This window comes from Myripristis murdjan, chromosome 13, assembly GCF_902150065.1.
Source record: "Myripristis murdjan chromosome 13, fMyrMur1.1, whole genome shotgun sequence".
Classification (NCBI taxonomy): domain Eukaryota; kingdom Metazoa; phylum Chordata; class Actinopteri; order Holocentriformes; family Holocentridae; genus Myripristis; species Myripristis murdjan.
This window is the reverse complement of record NC_043992.1, coordinates 37,013,416-37,035,847: the sequence shown is the minus strand read 5'-3', so window position 1 is coordinate 37,035,847 and position 22,432 is coordinate 37,013,416. Positions and strand designations below refer to the sequence as shown.

At 40.8% G+C, this 22,432-nt stretch overlaps 1 protein-coding gene across 1 annotated transcript in view; it reads right to left on the bottom strand.

Annotated features, from left to right (window-relative positions):
- tenm4 (teneurin transmembrane protein 4) overlaps window positions 1–22,432 on the bottom strand; it is a 168,525-nt gene that overhangs the window by 61,726 nt on the left and 84,367 nt on the right. The window contains exons 7-13 of the mRNA XM_030066430.1: window positions 21,842–22,077; window positions 13,557–13,685; window positions 11,202–11,416; window positions 9,741–9,951; window positions 5,220–5,321; window positions 4,134–4,328; window positions 2,194–2,394 (exon numbers count right to left, since the gene is read on the bottom strand). Coding sequence (XP_029922290.1) covers window positions 2,194–2,394; window positions 4,134–4,328; window positions 5,220–5,321; window positions 9,741–9,951; window positions 11,202–11,416; window positions 13,557–13,685; window positions 21,842–22,077 — 1,289 coding nt within the window. The remainder of the gene's footprint in view (window positions 1–2,193; window positions 2,395–4,133; window positions 4,329–5,219; window positions 5,322–9,740; window positions 9,952–11,201; window positions 11,417–13,556; window positions 13,686–21,841; window positions 22,078–22,432) is intronic.

Here is a 22,432-nt window from a genome sequence, read left to right as displayed (position 1 = left end):
CTACAGGGAAAGCAGTGGAAGACCGTTACCATATCAGCATGTACAAAGATGGAGTTGATGTATTGATAATCAATACAGAGCCAGGTGAAACTTTTCCACTGTCAGATTATAACTGTGAGGAATAAACGTCTTTGCCATGGAAGCAGTCTCATGTAGTCTCATTCTCATGTCGCAGGTCAATCTGTAAATTTCGTAAACATGACTGCATACTAACCCCCAACAGACTTTGTTAAATTGGGAAGCGAGTGTGAGGTAAAAAATAAAGTGCATGTTGCAAAGTGCAAGCATAGCAACCGGTAACTTTCACACAATGCTAGTTTTTCTGATATAGCTCTGAATAGTGAACGTGCACAACACTGTTTAACAATTTACCAATGAGTTCAGTTTGGCTTTTTGGTGAAAGTATTTTTTTTTATTTGGTAAATGTGAACAAGAAAATCAATCGTAAAATCTGAACCTATATTGTGCAGAATCTTTTTTTTTTATCCTTTTGCTGCTGCAGATGGTATACTGCAGCTGTAAAAGTGTATCTTATGCTCAGTCTAGTCTTGACTACCTAGGGAGAACATTCCCTGCAGACAAAGTGAACACAATGGGGAACAATCCTCTGGAGCAGAAAAAGCCATCATCAGCTGTGAGCCTTGTGTCAATGTGAAGAAAGCCAGAGCTCGAGAAAGAGCATTAAGTTGCATTAGATCATGCCTCTGACAAGATCCCCACTATGCGTGCTTCCTTCTAGTCTGTGGCTGCCAGCTAACCATGTTGAGATTTAAGATGAAGCCTTCCGTAAGGGAAATAAACTCAGAGCAAAATCAGCCAGACTTCGACTGCTACCTGTGGACCGCCAACTGATCACTGATGTGCATAATTGGGGCTTTTATACGAGGCATTTTTCTTTTAACACAATCACAAATGTTTATTTCTGTGAGGAGCTTAGCAATTACCAAAGTTATACTGGATCAAGCAGCGAGATAAATTTAGTCTGAAACAGAGATGAACTGAAAGGGAAATCAATGTTATAGCATGGTTTAAAAACGAGACAGTTTATTGTTAATTGCGAGGCATTAAGCTGCAGTTGCAAATATGCAAAGGTAAGACCATGTACTATTTGCTGATTGTGATGGCTATTTTTTTTTTCTTATTTATTTTGCAGTAGTTGAGGGTGAGGGTGGAATATTAAATCTATACACGGGGTAGCGCTTAATTAACAGGTAGGTGTCAAACATCTTGACACTGAGTAGACACATATGTTGGCCAGGGGTTCTAACCTTAGAAATATGGCCTCTTATTAATAGCAAATATCAGCCAGTCAGTCTTATCCAATGTTGATAAGCTGGAGGTTCCTTCTGGCTATAACTCCATAAAAACAGTGCATAAAATCTGCAATATTACACCATTTTCATTGCACATCTTACAGTAGTTGTTTGATTTATTGTTCAATTACATTTTCACTCTAAAATAATTTTTCAGTCAACAGTTTCACCACCCTGTTGAGAACAAAATAATAAGGGAAACATGCTACTTGTGTCTTTTTCTTTCTTTCTTTCTTTCTTTCTTTTCATGAAAAATGTCAAATTTAAAGATAGTGATTACTGGCACAAATGTCAGTATTATAACCCCCTTCAAAGGCAGACATTTGTTGAGCAACAGTAAATCACTGTTGTATCTTTTATAGCTGTTATTATAGATATATGATACTACATTATTATAACTATTATAGCTGGGATGTTTACGTTAAGAATTTAAAGGAAATATCCAGCCTACAACATAATAACACAATTTAAAACCTTGGATTAGTGATTAGTGTTTGATTTTTATTTTTTTTTTTTAATTCCATGGGTAACAAGCCGAAAGTTAATCAATTATGTCACTGGGTGATATTCTCAGCACAGCTTCAATGGCATTCAATGGGGAAAATAAACAAACAAATGAATGAATGAATAAAAATAAAACTTCACTGGTCTAAAACACAAGCGTTAGCTGTCAGGTTTCAATGTTAACAGCATCAACAATGTTTTATTTTTTTGATTTTTAGACAGTGTTAAAGTGATTTAAGTGGAAGTGTCCTGCTCCGGGTGCTTGTGTAATATTAATTGTCATCGACATGTCCCTCTGCTACTTGCTTATCAAGACTAAAACAGCGCTGGTCTATGAACAGACATTTGTTTGGTCTCATCAGAGTGAAGCACTCACCTGTAGAGCAGTCGTGGCCCGTCCAGTTGGGATCACAGCTGCAGGTTCCGGTTTCTGCCAGGAAAGCTCCATGTCCAGAGCACTGGTCCATGCAGGAGGCCCTTGGGCTCTCGCATCCTGGCCCGCCCCAGCCCACGAAGCAGTGGCACTCTCCCCGGACACATACCCCTCTGCCCGAGCATGTTGGGTCCAGGCAGTCCACTAAAAAGGTTGCCAAAGACACAGCAACAGGCAAACAGTCACCTGCTGGTTCCCCCTTTAAGAGGCATGGCTCCCCTGCTGGAGGAACCGGGCATCTTTATTTGAGCCTGAGCTGAATGATGACTCCACAATGTGTCTGAGCTCCACTGTGACAACTGGCTAAGCACATGTACCCCCTTGCAGAGCAGACAGACACAAGCTGACATGTAAGAGGGCACACTGCTTCTAAAGCTGAAGACAACATTTACCAACAAGCCAATTAAATGGGTACTTTCACAGAGGCGCTGAATGCACCAACCTGGAGGCGCGGTCCACACTCCTCCTGGCAGTTTCCCTTCCTCTCATAATGAAAAATTCCTACCAACGAGTAAAGACGCCTTAACAGGAGCATGCTTTTCTAAATTGAAAGCCATGACAATGTGCATTTCAAAGCGAGACTAACCAAAACCCACCTTGACAGAATGGAAAAGAGAAAGTAAGGTATGATGAGGAAAAGCCCCGGGGCAACAGCTCGACTTTCTAAATAAGAGAGCACGTTTTACTCTTGTTTACAGCCTGTTAAAAGATGACTGTGACGAAGGGAGCTCTGCCGTTGGCTTCCCCCTATTGTATCTATAGCTTGCAATTAACACAGCATTACCAGCGTTACCCAATTTCCCCTCAGGGATCAATGAAAAATTTCTGGTTTTGATTCTAAGTTCAATTTATTTCAAAAAAAAAAAAAAAAAGAAAAAAAAGAATGCCCTCTTCTACAGGATCCCTTCCCCTGCCTTGACATGTTGTTAAATGAGCACTCACTTTGCAGAGGACGAGTGCAATGGGGGAGTACAAGAACAATATAATCACTGTTCTCTCTAATCAAACAATACCTGCATGGTACACACAGATGGCAAATGGGCGCCAGGCAGGAGCGGTGTCTGGCCACTGAGAGCAGCAGGCCGCACCATGGCAGCTCCCCTTTACCATGACATAAATGGGTATAAAGGCCGTTATAGTCAGACAAACAGGATCTCTCGCCTCTTAGCAGATGGTTTGGGTACAAGGCACAAAGATCAGAGGCTAACTGACAAGAACCTCTCTCCTGGCAATTAATCATTGTGGCTGAAGGTCGCACAGAAGAAAGGTAAAAATGTTAAAGGGTCCTCGTCCACATTCCCCTCCACTCCTTATGGCTAGCACTCCACCCAAAATAGAATGGGGGCCTATGGATGTCACAAAACCCCATTTATCAAAATCCCAGGGTCCATTTTTCATCTTGAAATGAGAGCCTTCAAGAGCTGACAAACACAATGGCTCCTTCAATCTTATCTGGTCAAGCCTTATCCAGCATCGAGAATACAGAGTGTTGTAATGGCTAAACATTGGACTTTGTCTCTGAGTTTCAGGCGGTAAAAGGGATCGTTTTGATTAATGTGATGAGGAAAAGCGCTATGCAGAATGACTGCTGTAAAAGGTTAGATACTTTCCGTCGAGTCAAAAAAAAAAAAATCTTGTCATAGTTGCTCTTCCTATAGGATGATTTCCAAATGGCTCCTTGTTAAAACTATGAAAAGTGTTAAATATGCCATGTAGTACCATGTAGTTACAATTTTCATGCTATTCTAGAAAATTTGAAACACTTTGAGCGGTGAGATGAAGGTTATATAGCCATATGATGCAGCAATTTTCTAAGTTCAGTTCTGAGTAATTCAATTCCATTTTTTTAAATTCAGGGTTCATTGTAATAAATTGTGGATCACCTTCTTCACAGTTTTCTCCCTTGTAGCCTGGGTTGCAGATACATGTTCCCACGATGCACGTCCCATGGTTGCTGCACGTGACATCAATGCACTGGTTGGTGGGAACGTCACATTCGGAGCCCTTCCAGCCGCTGTGACACATGCAGCGACCTTTAAGGTATTGACCATTCCCACTGCACAGCACTGGACAGGCAGCTTTGAAAAGAGCAGACGGCATACATCCATTTCAATGGGCCCTGCTAACTGTAGCCTCAAAGAATAGTGTGTGTGCTGAAAGCTCGATTGGACAATAAGGCTCTGACCAAAATGCTAACAAGTCTGCTTACCGGTGTGGTATGTGTAATGCAAACTACTGTACTCTGGCATCTAAGGCAATTTTGGAATGGACCTCATCTGTTCTGAGATGTGATGCAGATTGTAAAAATCAAACACCAAATGCCTAATAACCACACAATGTAGTATGACTTTTGAAATGAGCAGCCAAATTTAAAAAAAAGAAAAAGAAAAAAGAAAAAGAGTCAAATAAAGATTCAAATATAGTACCCATCAACACAAGGATAGCAGATGGCTGTATGTGTGAAGATGAAGCCAAAACAGATGACTAACATTGTAACACATTGCCGTAAGTTGTTTTTCTATGTTATTTTACTTTGGAAGAAAGAATACAGCTTCGGTTCCAATAATGAAGAAAAAAAAAGTGAATACAAACGCTAAATCTAAAGCATTGGAGAACTCTTTTCCTTGCAATTATTCAAGAGTTATCCAAAAGAAAATTCAACCGCTTCTTTTATGTGTAACACAATATCGGATTCAGAGAGCAACAGAGAAGGAAATAAAGACAGGATGAAAATGAGCCGAAGTGATAATGCCTAATTAAATGAGGTACAAAGAGATGAAAGATATATAGTGTGCAATTAAAAGCCATTTTTAGCCCAAAATTATATTACATTGTTCTTTGGGGCCATTCTAGGAGTATATTTTACAGCATGTCAGCAACTTCAAGTGTCCTATAATTACACTGTGTTTATGTGTGTGAATGATGGAGACCAGTAAAAAAAAAAAAAAAAAAAGGTGGAAGTGAGTCACCTCGTCCGCAGTCAGGTCCTCTGAATCCTAAAAAGCAGTGACACGTTCCAGCCACACAGTCACCGTTACCAAAGCAGTTGCTGGGGCAGTCATCAATAGAATCTGGAAAAGAGCAATCAGGGGCTTTTCTGAGCAATGTGTTGAGGAGGCAAAAAAAAACTTTCATTCATTTTCTCTGCATTGATTATCACCAGTGTGACAATGAAATTGACAAGCACAGACTTCAATCCTGTCACCATTTTCACTGCAAAAAAAAAAAAAAAAAAAAAAAATATGAGCGTTACTGATGGGTTTCAACCAAACATGACGGTTCACTGAAAAAGCTAGAAAATAAATAAATAAATAAATAAAAAAAAGATGTGGTCCTTAACCCAAAACTCAGAAGGCGAATAAATTCTGTTAAAGCCTGAATGCACTGGATGTGATAAGTGACGCGCATCATTTGACAAACCCAATTTGACGCATTTATGGTGCACTGCAAGCGGGAGATTTGAAGCGTCAGCAGCACTGGCACCTGCATTTTGTCACTGCCTGGGGTAACATTACTGTATCATATTTTATGTTTTCTGCCTGTCCTTCAGTCTGCTTCATATATTTGCAGTAACAACCAGTAGACCAGTACAATATATCAGGTCTACTATATGTGTATATGTAGTAAAATATCATACATCATGTATGAATGTTTGCATCTGTGTAATATACATATATTGTACATATACTAATATCTCATATTTTGCAAGTTTAAGCGTCCATTTTAACTGTATGCTAGCAGCTAAATTACCTGCAGTTTGTCGTCATATGTTATATTGCATTTCTGACTTTTAATTTCCTGCCCCTTTTCTGACTTCCAATAACTAACATCCCCATTTAAACATGCACAATGTCCCTCTGTTTCAAACTAGGTCATTAGTGAATACTGTGGTTTGACTGGTGATAACACTACAGATCATTTCTCATGATCTGAGAGCAATTATACAAACAGTCACTGGGGTTTACAGATGCCTCAGAATGTACCCAAACACAAAACAGGCATTGCGATATTCAGTGTAAAATGTTTTAAAACACAAAAAGGTGATGTGTTGCAGCATAAGACTCGTTTAACGTCTTTTACAAGGGACTTGTCAAAGGTGCTTCCCAGATTTGTGCTGGTGCAAGGGTGCAAGCACACCTTACTTGAATGTTTTAGTACTTTCAGATGCAAATCAGATATATTTCAGATGTATCTAGTTAGCAGATTAAACTCCATTTCTTGTACTCATTAGAAAAAAAAAATATGTGTGTGTGTGTGTGTGTGTGTGTGTGTGTGTATGTATGTATGTATATACAGGGTGGCCCAAAAAAACGGGAATTTTTGAAGTGCATATTGGCAGACATGAGCAAGTGGCAGCACAATTTTTGAAAAATGAAAATTCCATCATTGTTTCTTAAATAGCATGTTTTCAGGTTTCAATTACTATGAATAAAATATTTTTCTTCCATCACTCTTGGTTTTACTGGATTGTTAAAAAGTTCCCGTTTTTTTGGGTCACCCTGTACTACTAGCATGTTCCATGTACATTAGCACTGTTGTTTGTATGTGAATCAAGAGTGACCAGGGATCTCTCACGCTCTTCACAACAGAAGGAATCCAAAGCATGATGCTCATTGAATTAAACCTGAAATGGTGCTGAAAAATATTCAATCTTGTCCGTTGCCTTCAGCGGCAGAAGCTCTGAGGCAAAACTTGCGGAACAAAGCATCTCTTGTGTTCCACAAAGGGCTAGAAATGTGAGCCATGGATTCGGCTTCTTTTACTCTGGAGAGTCAATCATCACTGAGGATGCAATGCAAGGAGGGGGGGGGCAAAGAGAGAGGGAGAGAGAAAGAAAGAGAGGTGAATCAGTGAGAGGAGCAGTGAGAGGAAGGGAAAGAGAGACAGATAGATTGAAAAAGGAGGAAAGGGATGGGCAGAGAAATGCTGCTGATGTTTTCTGGGCAGCAGCCTTGCCTTTGCCGTGTTGGACTAGTGAGGGGAAGAGACTATCCTCCGGCATGGTGGAGGCAATCAGCACTTTGGTGGGGTTTTGATGGTTTCCAACAAGAACATGTAAGTATAGTGGGAGGCCTGGGCTTTTTTGCTTAAAGCTAGGGAAGCCAGCAGTGTGTGGGTAGGGGGGTGGGCAGGAGAATAAGGTGTGGTAGTAAGTGGGGGTGGGGAGGGTGGAGGGGACTTGCCATTTTTGATTTTTCCCAGAAGTACAATTATGCAGGAAAGACTCATGGTGTGAATCTTGCAGCTCATGTATAAAGGGGCCAAAAAAAAAAAAAAAAAAACCACCAGACTGTAATGTGCTGTTCATGGGGCAGGCATTTGAAGATGCACCTTTATCTGCAATCCACTGGCACATTAAGCTGCTCTTTGATAAGAGGTAAATTTTCTTACATTAACATAGTGAACATTTCGATTATCTGTTACGTATTTCCTTTTTTTTTTTTTTTTTTTTTTTTACTATTGTGAGTAACAAAGTGTTACATCCAGTATGTTTCATTGACTCATCCTGAACTGCAGTGCTGACGCAGTTTAGTACGCTACACGCTCACCATGTCTATTGCTTGTGTTTCCTCTGAGAGGACGGGGGGGAGGCCATGAATATCTCTTAGCCACACACTCGACATAGGCCAACGCATAAATCATGGATTCAAGCAGAGCTTCATTGAAATTCATTACCCTTCATATCAGGGGAGCTAACTATTGTGTGAGTCTCTCCAGTCAGTGAGGACAGAGTACCATGCAGTAGGCAGGTTTAATCAGCGCCTTGCCATGCTCTCAGAGGATGCTCAGCATCTTTGAGTGATGGGCGGCTGTGTACAGAGAGAGCCTCTGATCAGCAGGATATGGAGTAAGACATTGGCACTGGGTCTCTGCTTTCCTTTCCCTTGCTCCCCTGTAGAGGAGGCTGTGTCTGGAATGAGGCATGTCTGGCACCATGCAGTAGGGACAAATGGCTGCATGCTCCAGAGGGCTGTGGTACAGAACATTCAGTAGGACACATTTCACATTGCCACAGAGCCTCAGCCAAGTAATGAGGAGCAGCCCAGATTAAAGAGAGAAGGGACGCTCCATTCCCCCAGATGAATAACAGCATGGCTATGTGCAATGAACAAACCTTTCATTAAATAGATTTTCCTGTGTTCATTAGACACACTTTCCTTCACATCTTCATGTCACGGGTACAACATGCCTCACTGATGACAAAATAAGAATTTTTTTTTTTTTTTTTTTTTTAGTCTACCAACATTGTCAGAAACAAAATAATTATATTATCCTCCCATAAACAATGCTGGTTGTGGCTCCCTGTGTGCCTGTTCTAAATGGATATTGTTCACATATATTTCTATACCTGGGCTGCACTATTTGAAGGTCAACTCCATTCCTCCATGGCTCAATACAATTCAGGCAGTTGGTGAGATTCAATTTCTGCTGAAGGGCACTTAACCGGCGACCCATTTTAGAAAGGGCTCTCTCTGAGCAGATCAGCTCTGATACAAATGAACAGAGGCAGAATTCTAGCACTGACTAATTCTGCCCCACCCCATCCCCATCCTTCACACAGAACACCCCATTTAGTTGTGTTTTATCCAATTCAAACCCGCACAAGTCCTTTGTGCACGCCCAGCCAAGAAGAAAGCAAGAGTAAACATGCCGCCCTGACTCCCCTTTCTCGTGTCATATCATATATTAAGTATTGAATTACAGCTGTTGTTGGCACAGCAGGGAGGGAGGGGGTGGGGGTGTGGGGGACTAGTGCATCTCTTGCCTGTCTCCAGTCAGTGTAACATTGGTGTTGAGGACAGCTTCCCATCGATCTGCTGCCTGGCACAGCCCCTGTCACAGATGGACTCTGGCCCAGGAGCTTTTAATTAAAGAGCATGTGAGAACAGCTCCCAGCTGCCATCCCTGTGAAAGTCGACACCTCAGGCCCTCTCACACCTTGGTTGATACAGCAGTGCTAATCAAAGGCGCTTTAGGGAGAACAAAGAGGAGTGCACAAAATGAAATCACTGCCACAAAGAAGGACGTATGTCTGAAATAGAGCTGTGTGCCACGCAGAGCTAGTCAAAGGAGAGAAACATCTCCCCCACTTTGATATATGGAAACTAGATGGAAATTGGACCAAATCATGATCAAAAATGGCACTAGCAGGAGGGTACAATCATACTTTGAATTGTATGCAAATGGTTCTCAGAAGCCGGACCCCTAATTTGCTCAGAAGACACTCAGGCTAATGAGTATATTATGATCCCTCAATGCCCTACTCAGGGGCATGGTGGGGTAGCACTGATGTCCTGATTTTCGCAATATTCAACTTCACCTTGATTAACCTGCACTTTCCTTGGCTATTGAAATCTGACAAAAAAACTGTCTCTAACTCATACGCCAAGTCTGGGCTGTTTGCTGTGAAGTGCTGTTGGTTGGCATTATGGGGATTATGTGGATTGTCATTACAGGTTTCAGCAGCGGGTCATGCCCAGGGCGCTCACCTATGGCAGTGGTGAGGAAGGAGACAGTTTCAGTTTCTTTCCCATCATTGTAGACTGCCAGGTGCCAGATGCCAGAGTCCATGTACTGGATGAAGCCCGTGTCATGGGTGGTGATGGGTACCAGGCTGCGCTGCATGGCCACGGGCCCCTCCAGACCGTGGATGTCCTGGGCCAGCAGCCTCCTCCCATCCAGCAGCTCCACAAAGTCAAACTGGAGACAGACAAACAGAAAGTGAGACAGACCGATAGATGGACCGCAGACACGCCATTAGAGTGACACATGAGACTTGAGTGCTTTCAGCCCTCTTTATAGCGGAGCATCATTTGGTCTGCATGAATAACTCATCATTCCAGAGGAGCTTGAGTAAGTCTTGGCACATCGTGGGTAGATGGGGGTTGTGATAATTTCATATTTCAAATATCATATATGAAAGCCTCGTTTCAAACCATTAAAGTGAAAAAAGGAAGCTGGGAAAAAAGAGAGAAGGAAAAAAAAAAAAACAAATTAAAAGTTAGTGTTTACCAAATAACATCTGCACCGATTTGCCTCGTATCAGTACTGACTCAATGAATACCAATGAGACAGCCTTTCATTTTCATCTACATAAGGCAGGGAATCTTGACTCATCTGCCACTCTGTGTGTAATCAGTCACAGCAGAAAAAACTCTGCTCTGGATTATTTGCTTTGGAGTAAAAATAAGGGAATGAGACAAACGTAATCTTTTGATTGAAAAATAAATCACACTGGACATTAATACAAGCTATGCAAACTGTGTTCACAAAACTCCATACTTTGAACAATTTGTTGAGCCACAGTTTCGTTCGCAGTAGAAATCTAAACTCTGTGGACCATGGCCATGCAGAGTCAGATATGATTAATAACATGATATATCTGATTTCGTGCTGCACATAGATGGGAAATTAGTGTTAAGAAAAATCTCCCTCCCTTGGCCCCAGAACCCTGTATCTTGTGGGTGATTCATTGATGATATTGAACCTCTAAGAAACAACCTCAACGGAATTTGCCATAAATCCTTTGAGAAACAAAGAAAGCGATTCATAATGCAGCGGGGAGATTTATGAAGTTTGTTTGTATTCACAGTAAGCCCCAACATAGTTACATTATTTTTTAAAACAATATCCCAATTTATACTCAGTGGCAGAAGAAGAATGGAAAGGAGGCTGAATCCTTACACTGCGCACACGTGTTTGTAAAACTATATCGCACAGCATCGCATTTACAATTTACTCTCCTCTACAGCAAGATGTGTAAACAACGTATTAGTAAAAAAGATAAATGATTTGTTGCTGAAAACAAGTTACAGCATTAGAACCCAAACAAACACTGGTAACACAAACACTATCCTTTCATAAAACTAATAAGCACTGTAGCATCGATGTGGTGTGAAATCTGCGGGTACAGAGTCACTAAGCATCAGGGACTCTCAAACATCTCCCACCTGTGTGTGAGACGGAGGTAGACCTCTCCTTCCGTAGATTCCCACTAAGGCATCTTTGCTTAGGGACACGTTAAACTTCAGGTACATGGGATGATCGATGAAGACCTGGGACCTCCAGAAGATACCAGGAGGAATCTGCTGGGCGACCTTGCGTCCCACGTCAATCTCCCCCATGTCTATGAAGCTGTCATCCGGGAACAAGCTGTCCAATTTGCCTGCATTGCACACAAAGTAAATTGGTCAAAGGGATCACACCATTAATCCTGCATGTGGAGGGCAGAGGGAGTCAGTCTACTGAAGCATGATAGCCTGACTACATCACAGATGTTCAATCACATCTCTGACAACCAGCTAAAAAAAAAAAAAAAAAAAAAAAAAAAAAGTCTGCATTGACTGTTGCTAGCCCAGCTCCACTTGTGCTAATTCAGATGAAGGAGTAGGTACAGGAATAGATATACTCTGGTCAAATAGTAGTCTGGTTTAAATTCTATTTATGTGAAAGTACGTGAAAATGCTTTCTATTGAATGCTTTAAACTGCCAAAGATAAAAGTTCATGATCAAAATGATGAGTATTTCAATACTGGGAAACATTCATTATTCAAAGCATTGACCTCCTATGGCTAAGCTAAAGGCGCTGGTGGTCTAACCATGTTCACTTTGATGAGGCAGATGATGTAAAAGCAAATGTAGTTCAGCATTTTTTTTTTTTTTCAATTTCTCACATATTTCATAGGCTACAGCTTTTTCATCAAAGTAGCTCGTCATCTAATATAAAAAGCAGACGAGGAAATGGTATGGAAAAACTCGAGTAATACATGTCAAGTAGTTTAACTGTAATAAATTACAGTGATTGGATTGAAGCTAATAACACGCATTTACTCCACCCTGAACTACCCACTCTGTGTAATTGTAATGGGCAGATCTGTGAGCCCAGACACACACAGGTACAAACATATCCACTGCGAAACTATGTCCATATGATCCATAATACACCTTACATTGGACTCAGTGGAAATGGCAACATCTGCTTGCTCATGTAGATGGGCCAATTTCTGCAGTGATGTCTACTAAAGCAGACGTCCATACAGCAGAACCCGCAGGATTTGGTGGCAGACACGGCATTGGGTTACACATGATACGGCAGATGGCAGTCTCCTCAAAAGTCCATCAGTGGCAACGGTTTTTATCAGAGAAGACATGACACGCTCCCTGTCTCCCAGATCTGGGCTTTACATAATGCTACAACACACAGGCTCATGTTCCACATGTTGGGGTGTGTGTATTTATGCAGCACATTACTGGCGTGCTCATCAGCCTGTTTAAATAAATCATAAGCCGAAACCAGTGATAATGGGCGTCATGGTTAAATAAATGGTTGCTGTCCTGCAAACTAAACCACTACATGTTTTGATGGAAATTTCCATGGTAAGCATCAGGCAAGACAAGACCAAGGAGGAGATAACGGTGGTGGATTTCAGCACTGTACACATCTGCATCACCTTGATAAAACACTAAATTGATCATCAGTGTTTCTGGGGACAGCACGGCAGAATGAGACTTATTTAGAAAGCTATGGCTATTGATTTCCTTTCAGCCACAGCTGCCATGCAGGGTCTAAGCTCAGCTGTAGTGGTACTTGTTGTTAGCTAAACACACTTTCTGCCGTCTGGTAAATGAAAAAGACAACTCCTGGATTCATCTATATGGTAATGACCCGATCTTCCACCTATTGTAGTCTGCCTCTGGCAAATCACATGGTTAAATCTGGGCCCATTTGTTCAAGAATGGAGCAGAGCAAACTTTCCTCGAGTTGAGCAGCTGGTACCGTGGGGTGAGCACATGCTTTCTTTGGCTGCCAGGAAAGGCAGCCCAGGCTAGGAGATGAAAGGATCACATCCGTTCTGAAGGGGACAGAGTGGCTAATCCCCCTCCAGCCCCTGGATACTCAGTCCCTAAAGCTGTCCCATTTTCTCCCTCCAGGAACAAATAACACTTTCCCACTTACAGCAACTTTCATAGGATTACAATGCAGATCTGTTTGCATACCATGGAGACCACTGGGCACAATGTGAAGCTGGATGACAAAGTAATAATGAACTTGCTTGAGCTCTAAAATGTCATCTGTAAACTTGAAGATTTGAAAAACTTTTTCCTTGCGCAAGTTGTTTTTTTCTGATAAGCATGCAACAATGGAATCAACAGTCGTTCAAATCAGTCAGAATTTTCAGCATCGTTCGCATTGGTGTAATATAGATTTCTATGGAAAAGGTTATTTACTCATTGGCTAAAACACATCATACTTTTTAAGTTGCACTTACTGTCATCTTTTCCCCTGCGGTCGGGTATTTCCAAGCCCGTGTTACCTAGTGGTGGCAGGCTCAGGTCAGTAGGAAAAGGTAGGCCACTAGTGTTGTCTTCTGACAGCTGGTACATCTGTCTCTGCATGGGCTGCAAGTGCCAGTTTAATCCAAAAAGGTGCATCGCTGCAACGGAAACAAAACATGGCAATTTCAGGGACCCTCTAATAGTTATTTTCAACAGGTAAATGTTTTATTTTAATGTTTTCAAATGTTCTTCATTTTATTGTGAAGCACTTTGAGCTGCAATTCTTGTATGAAAGGTGCAATACAAATTAAGTTTTATTATTATTATTATTATTATTATTATAATTATTATAAGCTTACATAATCCCTAATATATCACAGTTGTACTGTATCAAATGGCAACAGACAGGGGCAAACATAGTTAGGATTCAAGGATTCAAGGAACTTCATTGTCATACCAGCTCACATTTACACGTTAGTGGTACGAAATTAGGACTCAGGTCCCGGTATAAGCCTAAATAAATAAATAAAGCAAGGTCAAAAAAAAAAGAAGTGTAAATATAAAAATAAGATATATAAGTATAAACAATATATATGAATATAAACACTATGTATAAGTATAAACAGTATGTATCACTATAAACAGTATATATGAATAAATATAAACAGCCTATATAAATATAAAGCATACAAAAATTTAAAAAAAGTATATATATATAATAAATATAAAGAAATATATAAACAGCCTATATAAATATATAGTATAGTATATAGTATAAAGTATATATATGATATAAACAGTGTATATGTGTATGAAAAGACTGCAAATTATTACTTTAACAATTTCTTAACTATGAATATTCTCTAAGACAATATGCACTTTAAATTAAAAATTCAAAATGACTATGTATCACAGAACCCCCATGGAAATCTACAGTGTTTTCTCAGGTGACAGCTGTGAGACGGCTGAATAATAAGAAGTCAGCTGAAAGCACACAGAACAATACAGGGGTTTAATGGTTAATGGCATTTTAAAAAAAAAAAGTGCTGAGGACTACGATCAGGAGATGAATACGATCCTGACCCCATGGGACAACATCTGTCTCACCAAACCAATATAGGCATGGACCTTCCCCCAGTGCACTGCCATCCCCATTACCTTACTAATTCCCTGCAAAACAGGGGGACACAAGGAAACAACCAGGTCAGCAGGGAGAAAACAGGGGTGTCTGAATGTGAGCACCATGGAGGAAACACAGTGATATTTTACAAGGTCGACAAAAGGAATGTCCTCTGGAACAATAGCAATGGAGTGCAGGACAGAGGAGGAGGGGCTGACCATGACAGATCACCAATAAGAGAATGGACAAGATGAGCTTAGCAAGGCAAAAGCCACCTTGGAACTCAACAGTCAGCAGAAAAGGCCCAGAAACGCAATATAGCTATTTTATTGGTTTGTTGGTCCTCCTAAGCTCCTCAAATAAATAACCAAGCAATTCAATTATAAAGCGTGAAATTATCCGTCAGTTTTAAAAGACTGACGCTGGGACTTAGATTTCCTCCGTTCCACTAACTGTTGTTTTCTTTAAATGAGTTTTCTTTTTTCCCCCCTCTCATTTTGAACATAAACTACTTAATGTTACCAATAAGATTTTCAATGACTGCTCAAACAACCTGTATTAGAGTCAGAGGCAGAATGGAAAGCTGATTTGTTAGTGGGACTTACACAATTAATGATCATATGATGACGACAGAGGAATGCAACTATTTATCACCGGGTGACTGTTGTTTCTGAGCAACACAGGAATAAAGCAGGAATTTGTATTAGTCAATTACATACAGTACTCTGCAGGGAGTGTTAAGGAAACATTTTTACATCTCCCGTCTTGTCTATATATGTAGCTTGAGAATTAAATGGCCTATTAGAAGTAACATAACCTCAGTTTTGATAGATGAACATAGTATTCTACCATATAATTTTCTTGGGTCCATAACAATTATTTGCTGCATTTTTTTGTTTGGTTCTCACTTAAAGTGATCATGGTATATTTCGGTCTCAGTAACAATTGACATTTTCAAAGATTAATAAATTTGTTTTACAGGGTCCGAAAAGGTGTAGGCTGAAGCCAAGGCTTATAGTGGCTTCCTTTTTTACATATGTATTAAGTTACAAACAAAACAACTGCAATAACATAAGATGTCAAAGCATATCAGAAAACAATAGGTAATTCAGACACACACAAAAAAAGCAAAATCAAAAGATCCATAAGTACATATTATGTCAATTATAATTATAATAATGATCTATATTTACCTATTACCATGGATTTATACATTTTTTTAAATTGGCTGATTGAGTTGCAGAGTTTTAATTCTTTATCCAAGCTTTTGCTTTGGATGGTAGTTCTTATTTTGGTGTTATTAAACATACATAGACCCCTTAAATTATAATGACTTTTTCTTAGCAAAAATAGTTCCTGGATGCAGTGTGGAGTATTGTTAGCCTTGTGCATTATAATTAAAGTGTTTAGATCAATAATGTCTTGCAGTTTTAAAGTGTGTAAGTCAATGAACAGTGGGTTTGTTGGTTCATAATAGTCTTTTTGATTTACAATTCTTTTGGCCTTTTTCTGTAAGAGGAAGATCAGATTTATTTTAGTTTTATGTGTGTTCCCCCATACCTCCACACAGTAATTAACTACAAGTTAATATGCGTTTTTAAAACCAGGTCACATGGACAGATGTGTCACTTCGCTCCTTCTCTCACCACCTGGTCAGCTAAGGCCAATCTTTTGATTCTCCCAAAGCTGGGCTTAAAATATTGAGGAACTGTGCCTTGAGTGTGGCGGCACCTTTGGGAGCTCAGGGATGCTCCTGCTATGTCCACTTTCAAATGTTCCCTGACAAGTGAATTCTTCAAGAGTCACTCAGGTTTGACTGATGTTTGTTGAAAACGACTTCTAATTTATATTGTGCACTTTCCCCTTCAGCTAATGTATAATGTTATTATTATAGTATTATTATTGTTGAGCCATGTCATGCAATGTCATGCACCCAGTGTTTACCAAAAAAAGATCTTCATGGAAACGAATGGAAAAGCCCTTAATCCATATAAAAAAAAAACAAAATGAAGATGCTAAATTGCTTAATTGAGCCCTGGATATAGTATTAATTCCCCCCGCACAGCCATTAGTGATCCCCCAAGAATAAGAGGAGGTCTGCTTGCCCAGGCATGGCTGTTAACTTGAATCTGACAAAATGACAGATAAAAAAAAAATGCCATGCTTTCTGATGAATGGTCTACACTGGGTATCTCCCTGTGGAAACACGTCTATCAAATATGGACATATTTGACAGCACCACCCTGCTTATTTCTTTCATTCAGGTCTCTCTAAATAGTCGTCCAAAGACTAGGATTTAGATAAGGATTTTTTTAAACTACTGGATAGGTAGAAAATGTGCAAAGAGTAAATATATTCTGCTGATGATACACACTAGACGAAAAGGACCATGTTTATTCTGCTAACTTGATGATTTCCTCTTTCAATACATGCAACAGTGCGTTTATGAAAGACAATGCATACTCCCTATAAGATGATATAAATTTGACATCAAAACCACCATCTGTCCCCTGTCTTTTCCGTGCCTGCAGAATTGACTGTATCAGTGGAGGACACAACCAGTAAAGAGACAGATGGCTTGGTTTGTCGTTTTGTAGGCTCCAGTAGAGACATTGCTTTTGATTTGTAGCTCTACACTGACTGGAGAAACAGAAACAGAGTCAGTGTATGTTGCTGGCAGAACAATCGCATCAAAGACACCAGGCGGAGTGACGTTCCAAGAGTCCTAGTAATCACTTCTTTGTGGGCCCCGTTCTTCATCCCAGCCATCCCCAAGGCCTCTAATCGAAAATGAGTTGGAGAGCCTTTCCCGCCCTTAAAGATTTACTCCAGCGCCTCCTTGGTATCTATGATATGCAGAGCGCTGGACCTGCGCCAGTGAAGAGCCTCCTGAAAATTATTTTGCTAGCTTCCCAAACTTTGCAGAAACACTGTGCAGAGACACTGAGAAGGCTGCTAGAATTGGCTACTAAATGAAGACAGGTTGTAGGAATAACAAGGTGCTTCTAATGAGAGGGCCACTGGCACAGACAAGCTGTGTATGTGTTCCAGCAATGCCACTGACCTGTCAAGAGTACTGCACTTCGTAGCATTGCCCATTTTGTCCTGAGCACATGTTGTGCCCTCCTTTCGCTTATCTCTTGGCAGGAAGTTGGGTCACGCCATGTGCCAATTAGGGAACAGAAGTACTGTAGCAGAAGACTTCTCAGCCAATCTGAGGAAGGCTGCGCCCATTGCTGTGGGTGACCTGCCAGCGCTCCTGCGCCTCTATCCTCTGATCTCAACAGCATTTTCCAACTAGTATACACTTCAAGGGAAGCTATGATGAATAGAGCCTTTTTTTTGTCTCACTGGCCAAAATCATTGAATCTGGCATACGGCTCTAAAAAAGTGAGGCTATCATGAGGTCTTTCCAAAAAGTCAGAGAGTAAGAAATATAGCATGCACTGGTGTGAAAAATGTACCTCACTCATCTGTCAGTGAGTGGGCTGTGCACATTAGTAACCATATGGCTAATTAATCTTTTTTAGACACTTCAGTGAACGAGTGTTGAAAGTGGCAGCCATCAGTTGCTCATTTTTCACCTAATTGCTTTTACACCTCTCTTACACTGGCATCCACCAGTTTTTGCAATCTCATGTCATGGAGAACTTTAATATGCACTCTAATACAAATTCTACACAGCTGAGGCTAATAACTACAATTGCCACACTGGTTCTAGCACCAAGATACAGCACCACTCATATGATGTATTTCTTTAAAAACAAATACACTGTAAAAACCACTAATGAAGCAAAATGCAAAACGGGTCAGCTTGGGGATTTCAAATGCGCCGGACTGGTAATGCAACTGTGGTTAATGTTTTCATTTTCAGTGTGTAAGTAGTCTTGATGATCTTCTGCACTTTTCAGTGATATGTCTGTGTTTGTGTTTTGGGTGACCGCATGCTGTATCAAGGTGTGTTTCTCCTATCCCTGTAGTCTGAACTGGTTGATTTTTTCGAGATGGAAAACAAAAAAGCAAATAAATGAGAAAGCATTGTTTCTGAAAGCATACAGGTCAGTATATGAAAAGCACAGAACCAATTTTTCATTTGCTTTGAACTACCTGTACAGGTCGAGAATGAGTCCTTCAGCAGAACAGTCACCCTGTGGCGTAGAGAAAAGCCTATATGCAGACGCTACCATGCTACCAAACAACAGACTTTTAGAACAGGAATAAATCACTTTTTTCTTTTGGAATCATTTCAGCATTGACAAACAAGGTGCCCCAATTACCATAAAAGAATAATGAAAGAAAAACATTAAAAAAAAAAATAATGTCAGTCTAAAGTAATAAAAGGTAGAAACACCTTTTTCTGGGTTGGATGCTCATGCAGTACATTTTTATTCTGGGGCCCAACCTCTTTGTCCTTGGCTAGATACCCAGTGTGAATGGAAGTGAACACAGGAGGATACTGATGACCTTAAAATGGCAAACATATAACAAATGTGCTAATGAGCAAGCGACCACAGAGAAAATAGTACCATCTTAAACCCCCCCACCACCTTTCTGCTCTTCAAAATGCACCGATTTACAAAGCTGTGCTGAATAAAACCATGCTGCAAGTCAAAACATCTGTCATGAGGCGTAATTGGGTTCATTAGACATCTCACCCAGAGTTTCCAATTACAGGCCTCAATAATTAATTGCACTTGAAATTAAATATATTTTCTCATCAGCATTTAATTAAATATGGCCCTCATTCTTGATTGGAAATTCCAATCTTAGGGTGAGGTTTGGTCTCCAACATGTTTACTTGTGGTGTACCGGGAGATGGTCTGAGCTTTGCAGGGTGTAATTACACATTGTGATTAAGCACTATCAGGCTGATGGGGCTCTCTGGCTCCTTGCCAGGTCACAAACAGTAGTCATGTATCTAGACTACATGTACAGCCAAACCACACTATTGATGCCAAAACCAGTGAAACCAGGACTTGCCACCTCCTCCCCCTACTGATTTAAAACTGTTGTATCACTCTCTCACACAGATCATCACTATGAGCAACAACCAGCTGATTCTTTTTTTTTTTTTTTTTTTTTTTATCCAGCACTGCTCTGAATTTCAAATGAATTTAACAATTTAAATAATTCTAGGGACAAAAAAATGAATAATCAGATTTTAGATCATTTGGCCTCGGGGAAGAACAGAAACGATAGCTTCTGCAATTGTTATGCCATAATGCATATGCATTACAAATGCCTTCGATGGAGAATCCATTTTTCTTACTGATGAAGACCATGCAGAGGGATCTGGCTGCTCTTTCAATGACTTTATAGAAATGAGCTGCAATGTTCTCACCATTTCTCTGTTTAAAAAAGAATCCAATTCCTATTCCGAGTAGAACTGAATTTAACAGTGTAACCATTTATATGTTAAACAGATATTCACAATCAATCACATGTATATGTTATGGTTAAACATATGAAATAGCACTGCGCGTCATCTCTTGAATTTGATTTTGTGAATGTACAAAGCGACAGTCCCATCCCTGGGATCAAAAAAGTGCTGTTGGCGGTTGGCTGTTAGCTTTTTTATGTAGAGCACCAGATCTTTGCAAAGGTCTGCCTATCCATGAGAAGGAGATGGAAACAAATTTTAAAGCACCCCTGTGGCCACTGAATAAACCCCTAAAAAGTCATCTATGTTTATCAAACTTCAGACATAAAAATCCTTGCATGATAACCCTAACTAAGCCTGCTCCCTCTCTCCTATCCCATCACTGTTCTATAGAAAACTGTACTGTATGTGATTCCTTCTCCCTGCTCTGGTTTTGTTCATCATGTCTTTATCAACAACTAAACCCCAACAACTCACCCCCACCAATTCATAGCACCAACTGAGTCAACATAAGCTCTCCTGACCCCACAGAGTGAACCTGCTTCCCAAAACGTGTTGTTACTTGACCTGAACTCCCTACCAACCCTTCTACTGGGAAAAAGCCCCGCCACTTTTGCCTTCACTGTTACTCCAAATCCCTTCTCACTCCCATCCCTCCTCTCCATGACCACGCTGGTGAGGCTGCTGCCATTGTCGGTATGGCAGATGGTTACTGTGACCTTATCCACTGTTTTGTTGCGAGTAATAATCCGCAAGATTTTCATATAAATGCTGTTTGTTTTGCTCCTCTCTGCTGCTGTTTGATATAACACAATAGCGATTCCAGCAATGTCCAGATCGTGAGGGCTTTCACATGTGCTGTTCTAAACACCCTGTGCTGGCTAGCTTTTTCCTTGGGGGGAAAAGAACCCTGCATATTAAGTTGCTGGCAGCCACAACAGCTTGTTTGAAATAAATAAAAGAAGAACTGGATAGTTAGCATGAGCAGTGATAGTCGCCACGGCTCAACAGACAAAGGCAACCCCAGTTTGTCATACATGTCGCGGCTGGCAACATTTCTGAAAAGTGATCTTTGGGGAAGTGCGGCGCGAATTATTGCTTAACACCACAGATGTTGCCAAAATAGGACGGATAAATAAAGAAGTGATCTTTTAATTTACTTTAAAACGTACTGGTTTGTTTTGTGTGTATTTGCCAGCTGCTGTTTGTTGGAAAAAGCCTTTTGACAAACCATTTGTGAAATGTAGTGTAAACACACTTGTAAATGGATCACGCAGATGAATGATAAACTATACTGCCAGATATGAATATAATTTCCTAAGGGACGGGCGCTAGTCGGAAAAAGCACAGTAACTGGGATATCACAGCTGATAGCCCGTAACAAGCTGGGACCTGGTTATGCTGGTCAGGGGACCCTGGCTCCAATAAGATGAATATTCTTCTAAATGTGCACTATTCTCTTGTGTGACGGCTGATGTGCTCCATCTTTTTAATTCTTTCCCTATCTGACCTAATCACAAGAGCAAGAAGCCGGCCTGCCAGTCTCTGCAGGCTCAGTCAACCCAATCTACAAATGATAATGTTATTTCGGATGAGGTGTATGGGCACAGAGTCAATCTGCGAATCCCCACATAACCGTGCTCATATGTGGCACAGAGTACAGAACGCTATTAAAACGGATAATAGCAGAAGCACAATGGAGCATGGACTCTTCCCCGTGTCCGCAGTGAAGTGGGGGAGGGAGAGAAGGGGCTAGTTGGAGGTGATGAGGTGGAGGTACCTGTCCTGTTGTGTGAGTATCAGAGGTGACTCACCGATGAAATAGGCCAACAGGAACACCAGCGTTACTGAGATGAGGATGGCACTGAGAGCGGCACATTTCCAGTTGCAGTGCTTATAGGGTTTCTTCAGACTGAAGGCGGGTCGAGAGAAGGTGTTGCGTGGCAGAGGGCGCGGGGGAGGAGAGTAGACTGTGCTAGAGGTCAAAGGGTATCCCGGGGAAGTTGTGCAATACATCGGCGATGTTCCACCTGGTTTGAAGAGGAAGTGCCTGGAAAAGAAACACTCTCTCCATCAAACAGCCCCGATAAAAGCACTTTTCACAGATGCCTATCATCATCACATATCATTGTGTCGTGGAGTGCGGACTCTTCTGCTGGTAAGTCATTCTGTCTCCAAGCACATTCAATACTGTTACCATAGTCACGCTTCTGCTAGGTTAGCGAGAATACTAAAGCATATTGGGTTTTGTCCAATCGAAATTGCGAATCAATATCCAATGTAATTTACAGGACTAGTGACCACAGTGGGCCCTTGTTAATTCATACCAGCATAGTGAAGAGTAATTTAATGCAACTACGTCTCAGAGCTACCCACAGGACACACACACGGTATATATACGGCTG